At 35.0% G+C, this 23259-nt stretch overlaps 1 protein-coding gene across 3 annotated transcripts; it reads right to left on the bottom strand.

Moving 5' to 3' along the window:
• Nucleotides 1-1392: 1392 nt before the first annotated feature.
• Nucleotides 1393-22754, bottom strand: LGALS8 (galectin 8). Of its 3 annotated transcripts, none has more exons than XM_012547947.3 (10): nt 22431-22751; nt 20762-20848; nt 17374-17462; nt 10553-10763; nt 8375-8494; nt 7130-7186; nt 6066-6092; nt 5119-5207; nt 3618-3786; nt 1393-2181 (listed from the first exon to the last, which is right to left on the bottom strand). In XM_012547947.3, the coding sequence occupies exons 2-10, from the start codon at nt 20801-20803 to the stop codon at nt 2032-2034; spliced, it is 954 nt and encodes a 317-aa protein (XP_012403401.1). In that variant the 5' UTR covers nt 20804-20848; nt 22431-22751; the 3' UTR covers nt 1393-2031. The 3 variants fall into 3 exon arrangements, with proteins under 3 accessions (XP_012403401.1, XP_012403402.1, XP_012403403.1); XM_012547948.3 differs by lacking the exon at nt 22431-22751 and adding an exon at nt 22169-22322; XM_012547949.3 differs by lacking the exon at nt 7130-7186 and having other exon boundaries at nt 22431-22754.
• Between the last annotated feature and the right edge of the window lie 505 nt (nt 22755-23259).

The following is a 23259-nucleotide window of genomic DNA, read 5'->3' as shown; positions in this document are numbered from 1 at the left end:
TTTTGCATATAGAAGGTAATTTAAAATTTTCAAAGTAGATTTAGGTAATTTTTTAAAAGTGTTAAAAAGCATTGAGTCTCCCCAAAGAAGCACTTTATTTTAAATTCTAAGCATTATACATTGATTATAGTTAGCTATGATCTTTTAAGAAAGGAAAAGAAAAGGTTCATTTTTAATCCCCAGCCACACCTTGAAGTTTACAGGTCTTTCAAGGACATTAATTGATATATATATATATATATATATATATATATATATATATATATATTATATATATATATATATGTGTACACAAATTTCTTATAAGAATTACTGAGGATTTTATAATGGATACTATATAAAGAGATTCAGCCTTCATAACCTCTGAACTAAGAATTATTTAGTTGCTCCATATGTGACCTTTACTACTAACATTCAATATAATTAAATTTCTTTCATTATTACTTACCATTATTTATTTCTATAGAATCTCAGCCCTTACTTAGTGAAGAGAAAGTTTTGAGGCAAAAACTGAGCTTTTGTTACTTTGTCTAGAAAGATCAACAAGGAGACCCGAGTTACCCTTTTAAGTGCCACTTCTTTGGCGTCTCTTCACCAGAGCATTTCATCAAATAAAAATCAATACTGAAAAAATTTGCTTGAAATCCTTGAAATTGCTACATGATTTGACTTATAATGAGTAGGTTACTTTGAAAGCAAGCTTTGTGGGAAATACTAAAGCTAAAAATGTAAAGCATTTCAACTTAGTAATATAGGTTTCAATATAATCACATTGAGTAGAGCTGTTTTTGGAACTGTTACTAATGAGAGAATGGGGTAAGATTTTGAGTGGTAAAACGTTCGTGCAAACAAGCTCATCACTTCTACCACACAGTCTTTTCTCAAAATTCAGTACTGCATTTTCTGGTAGCATCTGCTCTATCAACCTTCAAGATGGCATATATGTAGGAAATCTGATCTTGATGGTACATGGTACTCTCACCCCACCAAAACTATTAAAAATAAAATTCAAATAGACATGCTAGTTTACAATGGAATCATCATAAGTTCCCGGGTGTGTATTCAAGTAATTTTTAGCACAGGTCCACAAGGACCTGATCATTCATATCTTTAAAATGCAGATCCTTCTGAAATTGGTATTTCTTCATACACAAAATAACCACCCTCAGCCTATTTCTTTTTGTCTATAATATGTAGATACAACAGCAATCTCGATTCAAGAGCAATTAGTTTTTTTTTTAAACTTTGGCTCATTTTACTGTAAAGTATTACAGCTAGGTCCTGATTAGTCTGAATACTGAATCACTTAATATAGTCACATGTATTTGAATTATAACTGTGTGAAAAAGTAGTCATTAGTTCTAGACTCATAAATATATGCAATGAGAATTCAAATAAATTAACAATTTCAAGAGATTTATTATTCTTACTTGTCTACATAATGAATGAGTTCTTTAAGGCTATGGTACAATCTAAATGGGTATTATAACAAAGGAATTAATTACAAGTCATGCTTTTTAAAATTTGAAATAATTAGCTATTAAGTGTATTCTAAATGAATCATAAAAAGCCAAAATTAAAGCATCAGATTATTAGCAACTTTTAAGCCAGATCCTATAAATATAATTCAGTTTAGACTGGTTTTGGATTCTTTTAGAATAGAATTTAGCAATCCTTTTTAATCCTGATTGTCCCAGCAGTTAAACAATGGACAAGAAAAAGGGAAAAAGGGGGAGGAGTAGGTGGACAAATAGGAAAAAAGAAAGAGGGAAAAGAGGAACCTCTGGTGGGGAATGAATCCAAAACCACCAAGAGTAGCTATAATGTCCTCTGTGCCACAGATTTCTTCTTCCTCTTCCAGTCTAAGCTGTATTTTAGGGATAACTCTTAAAAAGACCTTTCTCAATTTTTATATTATGAAAGGTAACTTGACCAAATAAGGAAAGTGAACAACAGAGGAATTTCACATTGATAATGTTAAAAGGCACCTACTATGTAAGTCATGTTATGATTTTGCTCTTGGGACTCCAACTACCAGCTCCTTATATCTAATAAATTAATATCTCCATCGATCTTCAGTGTGTCAATTCTGTCAAGTTCCTTAAATCTATGTTTGTATATAAAGGCATGGACTCCATTTATGGCAACTTTGTATTCGTTGGTAGAACAGTAAATAATCATCTGAAACACATAAAAAAAAAAAAAAAGAAGAGGAAATGTAGATGTTTCTTTTTAAAGAATAATAACAATAATTACTTAAGTAGAGCCAAGATTAGCAGCATTCTGATTGAGTTGGATGGACCCCTGCCAAGGCTATAGGAAATTATTGGCTTATGTCTGCATCTGGCATGGATACTATAATGCCCTCTCCCTGGTTTTCTGGGATTTCCAGCAGGAAGGGAATGGTATTCAACCCTACACCCTACACTAAAGATCTTCATTGTGGGCATTCTTGATACCTTCATCTCTTACCACCTGGGTATTGTTCTGCTTCCCCTATCTCAGAGTATCACAGGACTTATCACAAAAAGGATGGGGAGTCAAGAGGTTTGAGTTCTCATTGTAATTATGCCATTATGTGACCTTAGGCAAAAGTTATATTTATTTGTAGCAGCCCGGTATTTATTCATATCACTCTAGATTTCTAGGAGTCACTAAAAACGCTTCAAGTAGACTTTGGTGAACTCATGCTGTGTGCCATAACCTTCTTGTACCATTCCCTGACTCCATCTAGCCTTTTGCCAAACAAGCTGAATCAACCTAATCCAACAACTGCATCAAGAATCACCTCCCTTCTATGGTACTTGGCCAATATGACTTCACTCTACCTATTCCTATGATCTTAATTCACCCATTCTTACTGTCTTCTCTCTAGAAAAATAAAAATGTTATCTCAAAAATGTTTTTCTTCCCATCTCTTGTCCTTTGCTCTAGTTGTCCTCTTACATCTGAAACAACCTATCCTTTGGTCTTTATCATTGAACATTTCTCATTTGAACCTAGATTGAAATCTATGTCTTCCAGGATAATCTCCATGATAAACCCAGCTTCTTTTATTTCCTTATTCTATTGCACACAGTTGAATTAAACTTCATAGCCTACATTAGTGCCAATTTATGTAGTTCATGGCTGCATGTAGTTCAGAGATATATCCTATTCAATTTATTTTTGATTGTAAAATCCTGTTCAATTTATTTTTGATTGTAAACACCTTAAGAGAAGGGGCTACTAATTCAAACTATGCAAATCCTTCAAGATAATCTCATATGTTGGCTAATAATATTTACTAATAACAACTTCTGTATCTTTCTGTTTGTAAATTCAATAATGTGGTGGCTTTTCCAGTTCTTGATATCACTTATGCATTTAAAATCACCATTCACTAGTATAGTGCTGCCTAAGTAAATTGTGACAATCATTTTCAAGGACATAAATTTTGTTGTAGCTGAATGAATTCTAATGAGTCAGCCAACTGATTAATTTTGTATATAGTAAGAGTACAGAAAACAGATCCCCCCCTTACCCTTACTTAACTAGAGCCCAGAAACCATCAATTTAAATGGAGCCTTTCATAAAGAGTTTCTTTATCTCCCATTCAATTCACATGAGTCTCTTACCTCAAAATACATCCCTGGGGAGAATGGAAAGTATGTAATACTTCTTTCTTCTTCTCCCCAGCTTTCACAGAGAAAAGAATTTCTTACAAATACTTTAGCATTTAGCCGGGGGTTCAAATGCAAAGCTATGTCCTTTGTACTGGCTGCTATGAAGTCAATAGAAAAGCTTCTAAAAGCACAAAAAATAAATAAATAAAAAGATTAGTCCAAATCAACAAATAATGAAAGGTGGAAGTATATGTCTTCTTTTAAATTTTTTATTTTAAAAAATTTATTTTTAATTCCAAATTATGTCCTCTCCCCATCTCCTCCCCCACCCACTGCAAAGGCAAGAAATTTAGTGCCCCATTCTACACATGAAACCATGTAAAACATTTCCACATTCCCTACCAGATGTTTTAACAAGGTAGTATTGAGGCAAGGAGTTTTGGTGTGGGACGGAATTAGGTCTTAACACTGTTCCACAAAAACCTTGAATTAATTGAATTCCAAACCAAGCTCCTTCTTCTAAAACCTGCTTCTCTTTCTAACCTCTCAATTTCTCTTGATGGCATCTGCATCTTCCCAGTTTCTTGGGCTCATGACTTAGAATCACTTTTGATTCTTCTTTCTCCCCCACTTCTCTATAACCAGTCAATTACTAAAGCCTACATAGGTTTACTGTGGCAGTTTCTCTCAAATACAGGCTTTCGTCTTCATTCCCACTTCAACCACCCTAGTCCTAGTCTGCTTTTCAAATGTGGACTACTATCATGGCCTCCTATTCATTTGGCTGGGGGGGAGGAGGGTTGAGGAGAGATAATTGGGATTAAATGACTTGCCCAGAGTCACATAGCTAGTTTTAATTATGTGAGGCTTGATTTGAACTCAGTTCTTTCTGGGCCAGTACTCTATTCATTGTGCCGCCCCTTCTTCTTCAAAGGTGACTAATCTAAAAATCACAAAATCTCATTAGTAGCTGAATCAGATTAGAATTTAAATCTCATGATTCCTTGTCCAATGTCCATTTCATGTTCCCCAGACTAAGATCCAAGTTCTATTTCTTGGCTTTCCCATTGGCCAGCTTTGTGAACTTGGGTAAATTATTTAATTTCTTTTTGCTTCAATCTCTTCACATAAAACAAAAATATTATCAATCCTTGCTAAATACATTTTCCCTAATGTGGGTTTTTCAATGAGTTCTGTTATTAGTCTTTTCCTTCTTTGTACGATTTCATTCATATCTAAATCCTCCATGCAGATGATTCCCAACTCTCTTTCTCCAAACCTGACATCTCTTCTGAGTTCTAGACCCAAATAAAATTTAATAAACATTTGTTGTTATATACAATGTTGAGAAAGTATGACCATATGAGTTGACATGGATGAGTGCTGATGGAGCAAAGATACATATTGATGGGATCACAAATCCAGTAAACTACTGTGCCTTAAACCATTATCTGAGCTGTACAAAGGCAAAAAGTCATAATATTTTAGGAGTTGAGGGTTTACTGTTACCCACCCCTTGGGATTTTTCTTCACTTCTCCTTTGATGACAATGGTTTGCCCAGCCTTCACTGGAGAGTTCAACCGTGCAACATAAGGAAGTGTCTGAAAAAAGGAAACATCTTCAGCAGATCTGCCTGGGCTAGAGAAGGCAGGTTACATGGACAAATTGAACAAGCGATGATGCTGCTTTTGGGGGACACCAGAAGTGCTCCCAGATTATCAGCTCTATGACACAGAATTGATACAAACTGTATTGCTTATACTAATTGTCTTGATTCAGCATTCTGTAAGCCATATGACCCTGGGCAGGTCACAGACCTGATTGTCTCAGTCCCTCCTCTATGAAAAATGAGAAAGAGAAGGAAAATGGCAAACAACTCCAGTATCTTTGCCAAGAAAAAGTCAAATGGGATCATGAAGAGTTGGATAGGCAACTGAACAATATTATTCTGCTAAATACTACAAGCTTCTCAATGGGGAGGGCATGGGGAAATATACATGATTTCGTTCAGTGCTAATTACTACCCTGTGTATTTTTTAGAACTTGATGTAATAATAGTTTTGAAGTTTGTATGCTACAGATGAACATGAAATTGTCATATTCGGCTTTTGCTACAGTAAGAATCTTATATAATTCATTATAAATAATATAGAATTATTTTTGGCCTTTATCCCACTGAATCAGAACTGATAAACAACATTTCAGTGGCATAGAGGTAAACAAATGTATGATAGATATGCAAGTATTGTAAATTGGCATTTCACTCTAGAACATTCAATGAATATGGCTTTTTTCTTCTTTTTTTGCTTCTATTGGCTACCGTTATCATCCATTACCTCTTTGGGATTCATGGAAAAAGATTCTGGATTAAAACAGTTAAATTAATTTGTCTATTTCATTATTGATTTCTAATTCATTTTATAATTTTTCCTTTCATCTAGAAGTAAAAAAATACTTACAAATTGTGACTCCGCAGATGTTTGTACCTGATATAAGAGAAATAATGTAAATAAGGATAACAAGGATTATATTTTATTATATTTATAATCTGGAGAAAATGATCCTGTAATCATTATCATAACATCTATCTATCATAATATCTGGAGAGAACCAATAAATCTTTGCTCCTGAAGTCATGTGGTTTGTGCTCAGAATTCTACAACTAGCATGTGATATAAATTCAAGACTCATCCACCATATAAAAAGCTAATCATTTGAAATGATAATTCAGCGTGTCAGAGGATGGCTTTTATTGTTTTTTTATATATCATCATGATATAATATTTTCTCAGAATTTCTGTCCTTGGCTTATAAGCACTTAATTTTTTTTTATTACTATTTCTAACTGACCAAGAGAGTGCTCAGAATCATATCTATGTTCATGAAGTATAAATATGCTGAAGGCAGCAAGACCTTCATCTTGGGCACATAAACAATCCCAAACCATCTCCAGCTGTTTAAATTTATTAAATCTCTTCTGGGATATTATGGATTTTAAATGAGATAATGTTGTGCAAGTGCTAACTCTAACCCAACCTATAAATAAATAAATAAATGTCACCTATTATTATTGTAACACTTAACCTAATAATTAACTTCATCTGGCCAGTGTTCTAACTATAAGTTGGTGATGTAATATGTTTCTTAATATCTGTGAATGAGTGATTCTTTTTCATATGAATTATGATGCTTTCCTTCTTAGCCTAAGCTTTTGTCTGAATCTGGAACTCTAGAAATAGGTAGGTGACATAGTGGATAGAACACAGCACTTGACACAAGCTGTGTGATCTTGGGCAAGTCACTTAACCCTAATTACCCTACCAGTTGAAAGAAAGGAAGGAAGGAAAGAAGGAAGAAAAAGATAAAGAATTAAAAGAAATACGAAGTGTTACTCTTCATTTTTACATATTCATCTCTAGTGGTTATATATTTGAGATATAATTAGAAAAATAAACACTTTGCCTTCTTATTTACAAAGTGACCTAAAGAATCTTGATCACCACAGTGAGTTTTTCTTACTTACATTACTTGAATTCATATTCACTGTTCCCAAAGAAGTTGCTTGATTTCCTTCTAAAGACTGAAGAACAAATTAAGAATTCAATTATCTGATACTTCAAAACATTCTTTCTTAGTTTGGTCTGCTTAAGGAATTTCATATTCTTTTAAGTATAAATGAAATTCATTAATTAATATTAAACAGTGATTTTCCCCCTCCTTTTCTTGAGAAGGGATAAAAGATTTCCATTTATCTTTTAATTTAACTTCTAGTGAATCATTTAAAAATATATTGTGCTTTTCCTCCATCTATGAAAGTGAAAGGGAAGTGGAAAAAAAAAAAAAGGATTTGGGTTTGAGCCTACTGATGACATTCTCCCTGGAATTCTTTCCTCACTTTTGGGATGAAGAACTTTTTTCCAGAAACTATTCATTTCTCCAGCAATGGCAAGTACCACAGTGATGAAGTTAAAGCAGAAAGTCAAATCCATTAGGCCCTAAGTTGGCTGAGTTCAATAAACATTCAATAACTGCCTTTTTATGCAAGACACTATGCTATATTCTGAATAAACAAAGATGAAAAATTTTATAGTACCTTCCCTGAAAGAATTTCCAATCTAGTTAGGGTTGTGAGAGAGAACAGGTTTTAGCACATGCTCAAGGAAGTATAATAAAAAGATTGTGATAAAGGCAAAAGAGGTTCAGAAAGAATAATACATGAGAAATCAAAGGAAGGGCAGACCATTTAGCTAATGGGATCAGGGATGGCTAAGTATATATTACTGAACTCACTTCAAAAAACATAAAAATTCCAGATCCGATATAGTATACATTATAACAATCCAAATAAAGTCAGGTTTATTAAAAGAATGTAATTAACTTTCCAGGTCATGAGCAATATATTCACAGACATATATCCTGACTAGCACTCTCTCTCTATCTTACTAGATAAAGGGTTTTTCATCTTATTGTGTCATCTTATTGTGTGGTCCCCCCTTAACAGTCTGGTGAACACTATGGACTTCTCAGAATAATGTTTTTAAATGCTGAGATAAAATAAAATGGATTATTAAGAGAATCTGAAATGTAGTTATCTAGTTTTGCACTTATCTATTTAACTACCTATCTACTTTAAAAAAGAAACAATAACAACAACAACAAAAACCAACCCAAAAACTTAGGTTCATGAACACTTCATTAAGAACTCTTAGATTCTCATTTCTAAAGAAAGCTTTAGAAAAGCAATTAAAAAATACATGAAGCTACTTACCATGTTACTGGGAAATTCAATTTTCTCAATCTGTACTTTGCCATAAATTCCCAGGGTATCTATTTTGTCTGGCTTAATTCTATGTTCGTAGAGCAAGAGATGTCTTCCATTCACATCCACCTATGAAGATAGCAGACAACTAGAATACACTATATCTAAAGGGTTAACTATTTTAATTTTTATTTAATTAAATTAAAATCTCTACGTTTCAGATAACAGCATTATAGTTTTAATCTCTAGTATTTGAATTTATTTCATTACCATGTTATATCTAGAGTTAGAATGGATTTTATAGTTCCTTTAGTCCATTCCATTATTTTACAGATGAGGTCCTGAGACATTAGGTGACATGCCTAAAGTAGTAAATGGCAAAGTCAGAATATAAACTCCATTCCAGTCACACCAAGTCCCATGCTCCAAGTTGAATAGTCTTTCCACTGCACCACACTGTCTCCCAATTCTTTCTTCTTTGAGCTCACAATATGTTGGAGTATAATATGACTAAAAATCATACTTCCTCTAAACTGTGTCTACACAGCAGTTAATTAGCTCATATTTATTAAGCTTTTACTATGTAGTAGAAAGTGCTATATCATGTTACTCCAAGAGATATGTGATGTCATTACTGGGAACAATTCATCCTGTGCAATTCTTGTGCATGCTCTCCTGTGGAACAACCAGAGAAGGTCTATCTCATGTGTGATTAGTACCAATGCAACAACCAGGACTGGCTCTCCACTGTTTGTCACCCTCACTTCATGGCTAGCACACCTCCATTTTTCAGTCATATGCTTTTTTGATGATAGATTTTATGCTACCTCTTGTATACATCCTCCATTGGTAATACAATATGCTATAATCTGCTTATGTGTCTCTTCATTTACCTTTAGGTGTGTCATTTTAATTTTTTCAAAGACTCTAGTATCCTATGATTTGCAGCTATTTAACATCACAATATTATGTTAGTATTAGTTAGTGTTTTTTTACTTTACTTTACAACATTTAAATGTTAGTGTTAAAAAGTTGCTTTTTGGTGCAGTAATATTTGTTATAAGATAACAAGCATAAAATTTATCTGCTGCCAACAGAATGACTTTTCAAATGTTTTGCCCTTCACACACAGAGATAATGAACTTCAAGTTCACTGGGAGTCCGCAGTAAGATACAAGAGCCAAAAAAAAAAAAACAACAACAACACCCAAAAAGCCACCAGGAATACAATTATATTAGCAGGGGCATAATGTCCCAAATGAGGGGCAGCCAGATGGCACAGTGGGTAGAGAACCAGCTCTGGAGTCAGGTCGACCTGGATTCAAATCCATTATCAGACACTTAACATTCACTGCTGTGTGACTTTGGACAAGTCACTTAACCCTACCTACCTTGCCAAAAAATAAATAAGTAAAATAAATGAGAGCAGTTCTCTGTCTTAGCCAGACCACAGATTGTGTATTCAATTTTAGGCATCACATGGACAAACTGGAATGAATCCAGAGGAAGGAGACCGAGGCAGCAAGGGAACCTAGAGCACATTCAACACGTGATCATTTGAAGGAAATGGGGATGTTTATGCTGGACCAAACAGAAGAGATAGCTGTGTCTCCAAAGGGGATTGATCTACCTGAAGGGCCTTCCTGTAAAACCAAGATCCAACTGCTCTGTTTGGCCATAGATGGCAGAACTGCAAGCTAAGGGGAGAACTTGAAAAGATAGAGATTTAGGTTCCAAGAAAGGAAAAAAATAAACCTAAAAGTAGTAGTGGAGTGTACTGAGCTATGTAGTGGCTCTCTGGATTAATGAAATAATAGGTAATTGTTAGCTGGCAAGGAGTAAGACTATCACCTCTGGCTCTGCAACAAGAACCTAATTCACATTTATTAGGATGAAGTCTGTCAACCTTACTAACACAACCTTCCACTGAATATCTATCTATTAATTTAAGTAAAAAAAATCATTGTATTTGGTGTCAAAAAAATCTGAGTTCAAATCAGAGCTCTGACATTACAGGTGCCACTAAAGGCAAGTCATTGTACCTCTCACAGTCTTTTTTCTCTTATCTGGAGAATGAGGATATTGGACTAGACCCCTTTTAAGGCTGTTTCCAACTTTACAGCCAGGAGGCTATGAAGATCCTCTACTAGGGAGTAAATAATTAATTTCTCTTTCCCACAAACTGACCTGGAACTTGTCCTTCAGTACCACAAACATGATCTTAAAATCTTTTCCTTTTTCAAATGGCATGTCATAGGTGATCTCTTCCCTTCCCCACTTCTCCCTCATCAAGGTGTTGCATACAATGTAGCCTGATCTTTTGAACCGAGGGTTAAAGTGGAAAGCCACATCAGCTCGAGGCTTCACGCTGTTGCCACACTGGAAATCCACCTGGAACCTATTTGGAGAAAAGCATGTGAGAGATCAGTCTTTTGTCTTTTAGGAAGAAAGGAAGAGAGTTTCCAATCCTCCTTCTTTAATCCCTTCCATCCCTGCATAGTACCCACTTTCATTATAAATCAAAAAGCCATCACTCTCCTAGAAACACTTCTGCTGTCTACACTCATGCCCCACTTATCTTATACTTCCACCAAAATTCTCATAATGTGTGACAAATTCCCAATAAAATATCTGTGGATCTTCACTGGCTGGCTCCCACTCCCTGCTCGTCTCTGTCTCCAGGTTTCCTTCAAGTCTCAGCTAAAATTCCATCTTCTTTAAGAAGCCTTTCCAGATGCTTTTAATTCTAGTACCTTTCCTCTGAGATTACCTTCACTTTATCCTCTATATATTTTGTTCACATGTTTTCTCCTTCACTAGATTGTGAACTTAAGATCCTTGAGGCCATGGATTGTGCCTTTCTTTTATTTTTCTATTTTTCAATTTTTTTTTACAAGTTAGAGGTGATTTATTGTCACATCATCTGCACCTGTGATTTTATTAATATAGGTTAAGTCCTGGTGCTAAAACTCCTACTAGAGAGAACTCCAATCTTATCAGTTACTCAAGCAAAGATTGTTCATCCTTCATTCCAAAAGGACCAATATCATCATGAGGTGATGTCTTGACTTGCACGCAAATTAGATTTAAGTGAGGCAGAGTTATATAAAATTATACTCTATTTCAGAGTAACCAAAGTTCAGTGTTAATGTAAAAGTCATGATTGGCAATGGCTCAGGATGCAGGGGATGACCTTGATGTCTTCAACGTCTGATCAAATCCAAGTGCTCTACAATGCCTGCTTTAATGCCATTGGAACAAATTGTTCTTATCTACCCATTTCTTCAAATGCTTGAGGTAGCCATCCCCCTAAGCCATTGATGGGTTTGAAACTCCTTGGTTACTCTCAATATTGTTTAGCCTGTTTGCCAAGATGATTTACCAGGGTGTTGCCTCTGTGCATGCTCAGTGAAAGAGTAAGTGACTTTCCTAGGGGTCATACAGTCATCATGTATGACTGTTAAAAGTTTAGCTAGGAATTAAGGAGGTAGGACTTAAGTCCATGTGTTTTCAACTCTTGGATCCACACCATCATCAGTGTTTCTGGGGGTTTTCCACAAATAGTATGATTAGAGCCTTGATTTAATGCATTAATGATACTGCCTTCCCACTATCAATTGTCTCTAATTTGTCCTGTTTATATCATCTTTGTATGTAATTGTTTGCATGTTATCTGCCCCATTTATTTATGAACTCTTTGAAAGTAACAACTGTCTTTTGCCTTTCTTTGTATTCTCACACACAGTAGATGCTTAATAAATGCTTATTGACTAATTCATGATAATCTAAAATCCACTGAATAATAGTCTGCGAAATAATATCTTGTCTTTACATTGTTCAACCCTTACACCAACTCTGTGAAGTAGCTGTTATTATTCTTCCCTGAGTTTATAGATGAGAAATTCAAGACTCAAACTGTTGAAAGACTTGGTCCAAGTTTACAACTGAAGCAGCATGTTGAGGCAAGGCTTCCTGACTCCAGTTCCAATGCTATAGACATCATGCCATGTCTTACGTTCTCATCCCCATTTTTAGTGGAGATTTTAAAAAATCATTAAAAAAAATCATTATTCTTTATCTTCATCTGTAAAATACATGAATTGCTTGCTTTGTTAATCATTCTGCATTATCATTGGAGATGTACTTCTTTAAATCACCAAATAAGATAGTGTTGAAAAGATGGGACTTGTGGATCAATTTGATATTGGGAAGATCATCCAGGGGCAGCTAGATGACTTTCTGGTTAGAGAGTCTAAAATCAGAAAGACTCATCTTCCTGAGTTTAATTCTGACTTCAGATACTTCCTAGCTGTGTGACCCTGTCACTAAACCCTGCTTATCTCAGTTTCCTCGTTTGTGCAATGAGCTGGAGAAGTAAATGGTAAATCATTCTAGTTTCTTTGGCTAATCCCAAATGAGGTCATGAAAAGTTGGACATAAATGAAAAATGATTGAAAAACAAGGTCATTCAAACTCTTTGGATTTCAGTTTCTTGATCTGTCAAACACAAGGTTTTGGTCTGATCACTTCTAATGTCTTTTCTGTAGACTTATAGACATGGAGATATTTCTTATTTACTTTACAGAAGTATAAGTGACAAGCAAAATCCGTATGTTCAGCAGATTATGTCCTTTGAATATGTTAGGGATTCTCATTCATGCTTTCTTCTGGGCCTATCACAGTTGAAAATTTGATTAGAATAGCACTGAATAAGTAAATCAATTTAGGTAGAATTGCCAATTTTGTCACTTTGTTGTTGTTTTTTGGCAAGGCAATTCGAGGTAAGTGACTTGCTTAGGATCATACAGCTAGGACATATTAAGTATCTAAAGCTTCATTTGAACTCATGTCCTCCTGACTTCAGAGCTGGGGTTCTATCCACTGCACCATCTAGCTACCCCCACTAATTTTATTTTATTTTTAAAAATAATTTTAATTAATTTTAATTTTTTTTAAATGACAGAACCCATGCCTGGGTAATTTTTTACAACATTATCCCTTGCACTCACTTCTATTCCGACTTTTCCCCTCCCTCCTTCCACCCCCTCCCCCAGATGGCAAGCAATCCTATACATGTTAAATAGGTCCTAGATACAATATATCCTAGATACAATATATGTGTGCAGAATTGAACAGTTCTCTTGTTGCACAGGAAGAGTTGGATTCAGAAGGTAAAAATAACCCGGGAAGAAAAACAAAAATGCAAACAGTTTACACTCATTTCCCAGTGTTCTCTCTTTGGGTGTAGCTGGTTCTGTCCATCATTGATCAACTGGAACTGAATTAGATCTTCTTTTTGTCGAAGAAATCCATGTCCATCAGAATACATCTTCATACAGTATCGTTGTTGAGGTATATAATCCTGGTTCTGCTCATTTCACTCAGCATCAGTTCATGTAAGTCTCTCCAAGCCTCTCTGTATTTGTCCTGCTGGTCATTTCTTACAGAACAATAATATTCCATAACATTCATATACCACAATTTACCCAACCATTCTCCAATTGATGGACATCCATTCATTTTCCAATTTCTAGCTACTACAAACAGGGCTGCCACAAACATTTTCTGTTGCCTTTCTTTTAGAACAGTGCCTAGCACATAGTAGAAACTTAATGCTTCTTGAATTAGCTTGACACTTAAAATGCCCTGTATTATTTGCTGCAATGTTTAGTCTATTTCTTTAAGTAACATTCCATTTGAGAGATCAAAGGAATTATTTGGATCTCAATTTTGAATTGCCATAAATTATTTAATACTTCAGATAATATACTTATTTCTGAGATATTCCAGATGAAAGTAATTGTGATCAAAACATAGTAATAATTTTGAATTTTCTCTTTTTATTTTCTTCACTCCAACTGAACTAGACTACTATCATAAATTCCCAAGATGGTATTATCATCTTCTACCTGTATGTATTTACATTGGCTTTTAGACCTCTCTATGGAAATTATATAGGACATGTTGGAATCAAAGGTCATTTTGGAGGAGTTGGGGGAGGACAGGAGGCTTCTCTTTGGCCAGCTGATATAATCTGAAGCTTGCATAGCATAGCATGTCTCAGCCAATAAAATTATTTTCTTAGGCACATATTATATTTGCAATGGCCCATAGCCTCTGATCTATGGAAATCATAGAATGCTCAGATGACTAATACTGGCACCATGGAAAAGGCTCAAAAATGATTGTGAAGCAATCATGTAAATAACTGAGTCCCTCATCCTGGAATTGGCTCATTTTTGCCTACTGAAGACATTCAAGATCCAGATCAAATGCTCTCTATGCTCTGAACATGGTAGGTGCTTAATAAATGCTATTTGACTTACAGGCCTTCTTTAAAATGCCTTTCTTGATATGCCTGGGAGAGGTAATTCCCCTTTTGGGAATCTCTTGGTTCATCCTGTTTGACATTTTCCATAGACTCAATTAATTCTGAAGTCATTACAGATATTTGTGAACCCATCTCAATCTCTAAGCATATCCCAAGGAACAGTGATAGGTTTTCTAATATCTAATTCCACTTATCTACCGTGTTCTAAATGAAACTTCCAATATTTGTTTATCCTATTAGAGCATATTTGGATTACGGATACTGCGACAAATCAAGTCAAGTCAAGTCAAGTCAATTAGCATTTATTAAGTGCCTACTATGTTCCAGGCAAGAATTCTACCTATAAATAAAATAGAGAAACAATCCAAAAACATCATTTCAGCTATTGCCCCAAATCTTTGGCCTGAGCTGCAAAAGTGAAAGTGAAATTGTGAAAAAAGAGAAAAGCAAAAGAAATCATCAACTAACAGCATAATTAACCTAACAGCAAAAACAGCAAGCAGAAAAGTGAAAACATCTAAATGTCATCATACCAGATCCATAATCTCTAAAATATTCAAAATATAAAGTTTCAAAATAGAAGCGTAGCAGAGGAGATCAAAGTTAGGAAGGGACAGGATAAAGAGGGATATTATCATGCTACTGTGTTTTCTGTTACTCGGGTCATTTTTATATTTTATATATTCTGATGATTTTTCTGGCCAAATGTTAAATACTTGATAATACTCTTTGCTTATTCTCAAGGAGATTTTGAGTTCCGTATTCTCAGAATGGGAATTTTTCTTTTGTCGGTTAAGGAATGATAGAACACTGTTATATAATTCTAACTGCCATGCTAAGTATTTGGTTGGTTATCATCATAAGACATGAACCTATGGAGATTGAGCTTACATCCCAAAACTTCTTTTATTTAACTCAAAAAAAAAGCAGCTATTTTATTCAACTATGCAATAAGTCTGGGCAGCGGGTTGGTTCAGTGGATAGAGTGCTGGACCTGGAGAGTCTGGAAGAATTATTTTTCTGAGACCAATACTGGCCTCAGACACTTACTAGCTCTGGGCCCCTAGACAAGGCAATTCACCCTGTTTGCCTTAGTTTCTTCATCTGCAAAATGATCTGGAGAAGGAAATGGAAAAACATGCCAATACCTTTGCCAAGAAAATCCAAAATGAGGTTATTAAGAATGGGACAGGATTGAAACAACCAAACAACAAGAAGTGGAAAGTCCATAGAAAATTGAATAAAAGTGTAATAGCAGAATCACAACTTGTTCCATAAATGCTTACATCTGAACCCTATTGAAAGTTAAAGTAAGAGATGATGATGATAACCATAATAATAACCTACTAAATACTTATCATAGTGGTTAGAATCATACAACAGAAAGTTCTATCTTACATTAACTGACAAAAAAAAAAAAAAAAAAAAAAAACAACCCCCCCCCCCCCCCCCCCCATGAATACAAGAACTCAAAATCTCCTTGAGAATAAGCAAAGAATATAATATTTGGCCAGAAAAAATCACCAAGATATATAAAAATGACTTATGAAATGAAATGTTCTGGTCAATTGAGTAGCAGTTAAGCAAATGCTAATCTGCAAAGTTTGAGGGAAGGCACGGAAATAGTAAGATTTAAAAAGAAATTATCTAGAGAAATTTGATGAAAATTGTTCTGGTGGCTCATTAAAAATTGTTAAATAAAGATGTAATTGTTTTTGAAGAACTCTACTTTCAAAATTATTTTTTTCCTGGATGATAACATAGGATTAGAAGACCTGAACTCAGGTCCCAAGTCCTTAGTCTCCTTTTGTGTACAACCTTGGATAAAATTCCAATAATTCCCTGCTTCTCGGCCAGAGAAGGCAAAGTTCTGCTAAAGGTCCTCTTCTTCTTCTAAAGTTATCCCTGATCAGCTATGATGGACTTCGCTCTTCTCAGCAATAAATCAGTTCAAGGCAATTCCAGTAGACTTGGGATGGAAAATGCCATCTGAATTCAGAAGGAGCACTAGGACACTGAATGTTGACCAAAGCATAGTATTTTCACTTTGTTGTTGTTGTTGTTGTTCTTTGTTTGCTTGGTTTTTTTTCCCCTTTCTCAGGGAAGGCATAAAAATTTGACACACTAAGTCTTACAAGAATGAATGTTGATATTTAATTTATATTGGATTGGAGGGGGAATGAGGGAGAAAAATTTGGAACACAAGATTTTGCAAAGATGAATGTTTAAAACTATCTTTGCATAAAATTGGAAAAAATAAAAATTAAAAATTTTTTAAAAAGAACGAATGTTGAAAACTATCTTTACATGTATTTCAAAAAATAAAATACTATTGAGAAAAAAAAAACTTATATCCCTGGTGATTTCATCTACTCCTACTGTAATAATGTCCTAATTGGTCTACCTCTGTATGTCTTCCTTTCTTTAGTCTATCTTTTCATCAAGTTTCTAAAATAATATGTGAAATGATTTTTTAATTATAACGTGCTACAAATATAAAATTGTTACTAATCAAATTAACTTCACAAGGAGAAAGAGCAAGAAATATCATGGTCTTTACTGATATTTTTTCCTTTTACTCTTACCCACAAAAATTCAATTTCTTTCTTCTTTGTTCCCTTCTAACAAAAGCAAGGCAGAGGACACTGAGCATGTATACATCAGGATAGAAAGTTACCTGTCTGCATCACTGGGCACACAACCATGGATAATAACCAATTTCCCAGGCCCCAGCTCCTCAGAAAGTGTACCAACATATGGAATCATCTAAGGAAGAAGAAAACAGTTTTCTCTCACTTATGCATTTATGTAAATATTAAAAGAAATTATTTTATTAAATTATATCAGTCAAAAACTTGGATGTTGAGTGAAAAACTAAACTAAGTACAGGTGATATTTAAGGTCTATGTCACTTCTAAAAACTATGCTTTTACCAGTGAATACTGGTAGCCAATTTTTTCTAAATTGTTTTGGCTTCTCAAAGTGCAAAATTTAGCCAACTAGTTGCCTCCCCATCTTTTTTATCTTTAAGAATCCCTCTTAACTGTAACCAGCTCCTGCCCACTCTTATCATAGGAAGCAGAGAAATTTGAGGGATGGGCTTAAACCAAGATTCTCCAATGCTCAGGATCATGGCCAAAGGCTGATAGGAGCCACTTCCTCCCTGTAAACTTTTTTGATTCTTGCATCTAAACGTGTTCTCTTACTCCTTAAACTTTATTTCAACATTTTTCTCCATTACTCATTTTTGCAATATACTTATTGCAATAAATTTTGCGAAATATACAATAATTAAAGACCCCTTTAAAAAGGTCTTTAAGGGGAGTGCCATGTTTTTTTTTTTCATCTTTCTCAGAATTCTCAGAATCTAGCAATGCCTTATAAAAATGTAGGAGCTTAATAAATGACTGTTAAACAAAAGAAATGCTCAGTAGCTGAAAAGGTAGCAGTATCAAATAGGGGGAATTTTTTTTTTAATAAGATAAAGGAGACATGTGTTTTTGGAAGCAAAATTAAAATAAAATGAGAATCTGATTGTGTTCTAGTGGAAGGAAATAAGTTTGGAAAAAATAAGCCTCAGAAATTTTTAAAAATTGTGACTACAGGGCTGGGTGAGATGTTGATATTTAGAGGGTTTGGGGGTTATTTTAGCATATGAACTCTCTGAGGTCTGTGGCCATGTCATTTTCTCAAAGGCCCCATCCTTATATAATATATTTTGTAGTAATTCAATGAACCCCAATAGCAATAGTGAATGTTTGCCAAGTCTGAGATGTAAAGTTACAAATTTGTTATTGCCTTCTGCACCTTTTTCACTAACTCTGAATGGAGAGAAAAAATGAGCCTAATTCATTCCCACTGTAGTGCTGGAAATTTTCTTAAGTTGCTATCTATAGAAAAAATATATAATGAATAAGGAAGGAAAAGCCAGATACACAGTTTATTTTTTGCTTTCTATGATTTTATGATAACTACAATTTGCATTATCCATCTACTACAAGGATTACAAGAGTAAAACATTGAAACTCAACACAAAAGTTAAAAAAGTAAAATTATTTTATCCACTACAGCATCTAGCTGAGCACAGCATAAGTATTCATTACTATTCATTGTGTGAGTTGTTGTAGTATATGAAATTATACATTTATGAGAATAGGAGCCACAACTTTTCCAAGTCTATATCATAAATCACTTTAATGGATTATCTGACCTATTCATAGCTTTGCTTTGTTTTTCAGACTTCAAGGACAGTCATATGCAAACCAGACAGAGGAAGAACTATAGTGAATTATGGGCATTCAGTATTGTACTTATTTAATAATAAATCAGATTCAAGGATTTTATTTTAGCCATTCATTTCTTTTTTTTTTTTTAATATATAACTTTTTATTTATAAGTTATAGCATGGGTAATTTTACAGCATTGACAAATGCCAAACCTTTTGTTCCAATTTTTCCCCTCCTTCCCCTCACCCACTCCCCCAGATGGCAGGTTGACCAATACATGTTAAATATGTTAAAGTATAAATTAAATACAATATATGTATACATATCTAAACAGTTATTTTCTTGTACAAAAAAGAATCGGACTTTGAAATAGTGTACAATTAGCCTGTGAAGGAAATAAAAAATGCAGGTGGACAAAAATATAGGGATTGGGAATTCTATGTAATGGTTCCTAGTCATCTCTCAGAGTTCTTTTGCTGAGTGTAGCTGGTTCAATTCATTACTGTTCTATTGGAACTGATTTGGTTCATCTCATTGCTAAAGAGGTCCATTAGAATTGATCATCATATAGTATCGTTGTTGAAGTATATAATGATCTCCTGGTCCTGCTCATTTCACTCAGCATCAGTTCATGTAAGTTTTAGCCATTCATTTCAAATAGCCCAGCTTTCTTATTATACTTTGAAACAGAGATCTCTCCCAAAGGCTAAAGGATAAGAAAGAAGCAAAAGATCTAGATAGACTTTCTATCTAATCCATATATTGTCTAGCAAGACCCTGAAAAATATAGTGTTGATTAAAAAATAGAAATATTATCTTGGGAGTAAAAGTGGAAAGTTGTTTTTGTTAAAGATCATTTTCCATTGACTTCTACAATGAGCTTTTCCTTTATTGTACCGAGTCGTTACAGTATAAAACTCATGATACAATATACACACCAACACCTCTCAGCATGAAAAACATGAAAATCAATTCATTTCTTAATGGTCTTATCATTACATAAATTCAGAAGTTTTGCTGTTAGACATTCTTTCTCTCTCTTTCTCCATCTATTATATATTTACCTGTCCTGTCTGTTTTTATCTATGTCTGTCTCTACTTAGTAGGCTGCTGCTGCTCTGTCTATACAAATCATTCTACTCATCTCTCTCTATTTCCACCTACCTATCCTCCATCTTTGTCTCCACCTATCTCTGTCTTCCTATCTACTTATTTCCACTTATCTCTATTTCTACCTATGTGTACCTATTTCTATCTCTCTGTTGCTGTCTGTCTGTCTACCTCTATCTCTACCTATCTAACTATTTACCTACCTACTTAAGATGTAGCCAATCCCCAGTAATTTAGGGGATAATTAACTCTACTGTGCCTTGGGAAGGCTCTTTATTTATATCCTCTTTCCCCACCCAACTTTCCATTTCATTGTAGTGCAGTGATGAGACTGTTATATTTGGAGGAAAGTCCTGAATTCAAATATTGACTCAACTATTTATTAGATGTGTGACTTTGGAATATGTTTCAATGAGCCTCAATTCTCTCTTCTGTAAAATGAGGTCAGACTAGCTAGTTTCTGATGCTCTAGAGCTATGATCCTATGAATAGATTCTTCCCTCCCCCCAACTATTAACAAGAAAGAATGAGAGGAGCTGATGCAATTGTTAATTTTGCTCTTTACTAAATGTCTAATGAAAACCATGTAGGACAGACGTTATATTTCTTGGGTAAGATGAACTTTTTGGCATTAGATAATTCCCGATTTCATTCACATGCTCATACATAAACTAAGCATAGCCACATTAAGTAGTACTCTCTCCATAAATAAAAACTAACTTCAATTACCGGATTGTGGACGACATTTTGTAGATTATTTGAGACCATCATGTTGTCTGTCCAATTGGTTGTTGCCTCTTCTCTTCTATCAGTGACCTATGGATTTAAATATGTTTTATTTGAAATTACATCTGGTGAAAACTTGGGGAATTCTCCCCATACAAAATAAAATTTTAAAAAACACAAATGGAGATGAAAATATTCAATAAAATAATTAATCACAAGCATTTATCAAGCCCATCCTTATATGCCAAACCCTATACTCAGCACTGAAGTTATAAATACAAAGAAAGAAACAAATCCTACTCTCATGGAGCTTACATTCTAATGAAGGTGATTCACTACTTTCCTCCATTCATAACTCTTTTTCATGCAAGATTCTTGTTACTAATCATACTTAGAGAACACAGTGCCCTAGGCCTCAACATAATTAAAGAGTTGTTCCAAATCTTTACCTGGTTTATTCACAAATGAAATCCCTCTACTTTAAATACTAGAAACCAATATATACCATACAGCATAGGGTTTAATAAACTTGTAAAACACAGAAATGTATTATCAAGCCATAGCCTCTAAATTCCTGCAGAATTTATCAGAAGCAGTAACTGGGGAAAAATAATAAAGCCAATCAGGTGAAGCTTTGGCTTTTTGCTTGATTGTTTTTTTCTCTTTACCAATACAGGCAAGTTCATTTGGCAGGGGAAGTCCAAGGTCCAAATAAGATTCATGAGACCCAGACAGTTGTTTTTTGTTGTTGTTGTTGTTGTTTTTAATTAAAAACTTGCTTGTCTATATTTGTACTCACTCTATTTCCGAGTCTTATCAATGGGAAGTGGTTCCTTAGTCCACGTTCAGGTCCCATCATGTAAGGTTTAGATTAGCTTTCTGGAGGTCTCGGGACCAGCCTTGTTTTCAGCAAAATAATCACCACTAGAATAGTCAGGGATAAAGTCTAAAAGTCTTTATTGTTCTAGTGGTCTTCAGAGGGGACTTGGTCTCAGTAGGGAAATGAAGGAGGACACGCCAGTCACCACCATGATGGTGGGAGATGGAATGTCTGTCTCCCAGTCCTTGTTGGCTCTTACTGAACTATGCTAAAACTAGAAAACTATAGTCTTATCAATTCCACTGAGTTAACCTCTTGTTTAAAGTAATCATACTGAGCTTTAAGTATATTTCTCCGAAGGGACTAAGAGCAGCCTTAGCAAGATCTTTACTCTTCCCCAATATCCACCCATCCATCACCACTACTGTCTCTGTTAACAGTTTTTCTTTAAAATGTAAAACTTCTTTCCTAAACAAAACCACTTTCTGATACGTAAAAGGAGGTTTTGTGGGATTGTGGGGAATACTACGTGCTGGAAATGTTCCCTCCTATCAGAGGCAAGAAGTCTAATTGCATTGCAGGTTACCCACCTTCCCTGTTGAGAAGTAACTTGCTATTAGTCCTAGAACGGAGAAAATTCTTCAGCAATGGCAGCCAGACCCAAACAAATAAATAGTGAGTTTCGGTAACGACGTTTTCCAAACGTTTTTCATTATCTTGCTTTGACAGTCAGAAGGCGCTGCCCACAGATCTAATCCTGTACAAATCCCCCCTTTCCCTCCCCCTCATCCCCACAGTGGCTACAGCAGGATCATCATGGCTGCAGAAAGAGCAATTTCTCCACCTACTTACCCTGCGCTACTCAGCCCTCCAGGAGATCCCAGCAGAAACCTGTTCGTTCAGTAGGTTTGTGATCTTCTGGTGGCATAACTTAGTTGTGTACGGGTGGCGAAGGAAAACCAAAATAAAATCTGCTTTCAGTTCCTGGTTCACGCGTCCCTCCACAGTGACGTCAATGTACAGATGCAGAGCTAAGGAAATCTCTAATCCTCTGCTTTTCCTTCCTTCGCTCACCGCCCAATGAGCAGCTGTTACCTAAGCTAAACTTCCTAGAAATCTGACAAATCTAGTTTCAAAATGAGCAAGGGGACATCAACAGAGAAGTAGGAACGTATTAGAAACAATCATAATAAACAAATCTGTGACACACGAAGGTCTGTTCTCTAACTGGAGGCAGACGTGATGGAACGGAGACAGATTTAAAAGGAGCATGATGGGTAGTTTGCCCCTTCTTCTCTAGCATCCTGGAACTAGCTCACTCGCTTCTGAGAATCCCAGGACAGCTGACCACTGAAGGCCAAAGGCCCTTTGAACAAGGCTACACCAGCCACCAGCCCTGAGTGTATTATTTTAGCTTAGCCATCTCAAATTGATGGTGCCGGTGGTCAGTTGCTTTCTAGTGAATGATCTGTCTGTCTGCCTCTCTGTATTTATAGTTTGTTTTTCTTAATTTTTATTGAAGAGACTTTGGATTCTTTTGTCATTAGAGCAGAAACAAGAAATCATAATTAATACAATTTAGACTGCTATGTCCCTCCATAATTTGACATTGTAACTGCTGTCACACTCAAGTATTAAGTTAAGATAAAAAGAAACCTGCAAAAGAAAAATATACTTATAA

The sequence above is a fragment of the Sarcophilus harrisii genome, chromosome 4, assembly GCF_902635505.1.
Source record: "Sarcophilus harrisii chromosome 4, mSarHar1.11, whole genome shotgun sequence".
Classification (NCBI taxonomy): domain Eukaryota; kingdom Metazoa; phylum Chordata; class Mammalia; order Dasyuromorphia; family Dasyuridae; genus Sarcophilus; species Sarcophilus harrisii.
This window is presented reverse-complemented; position numbering and strand designations above follow the sequence as displayed.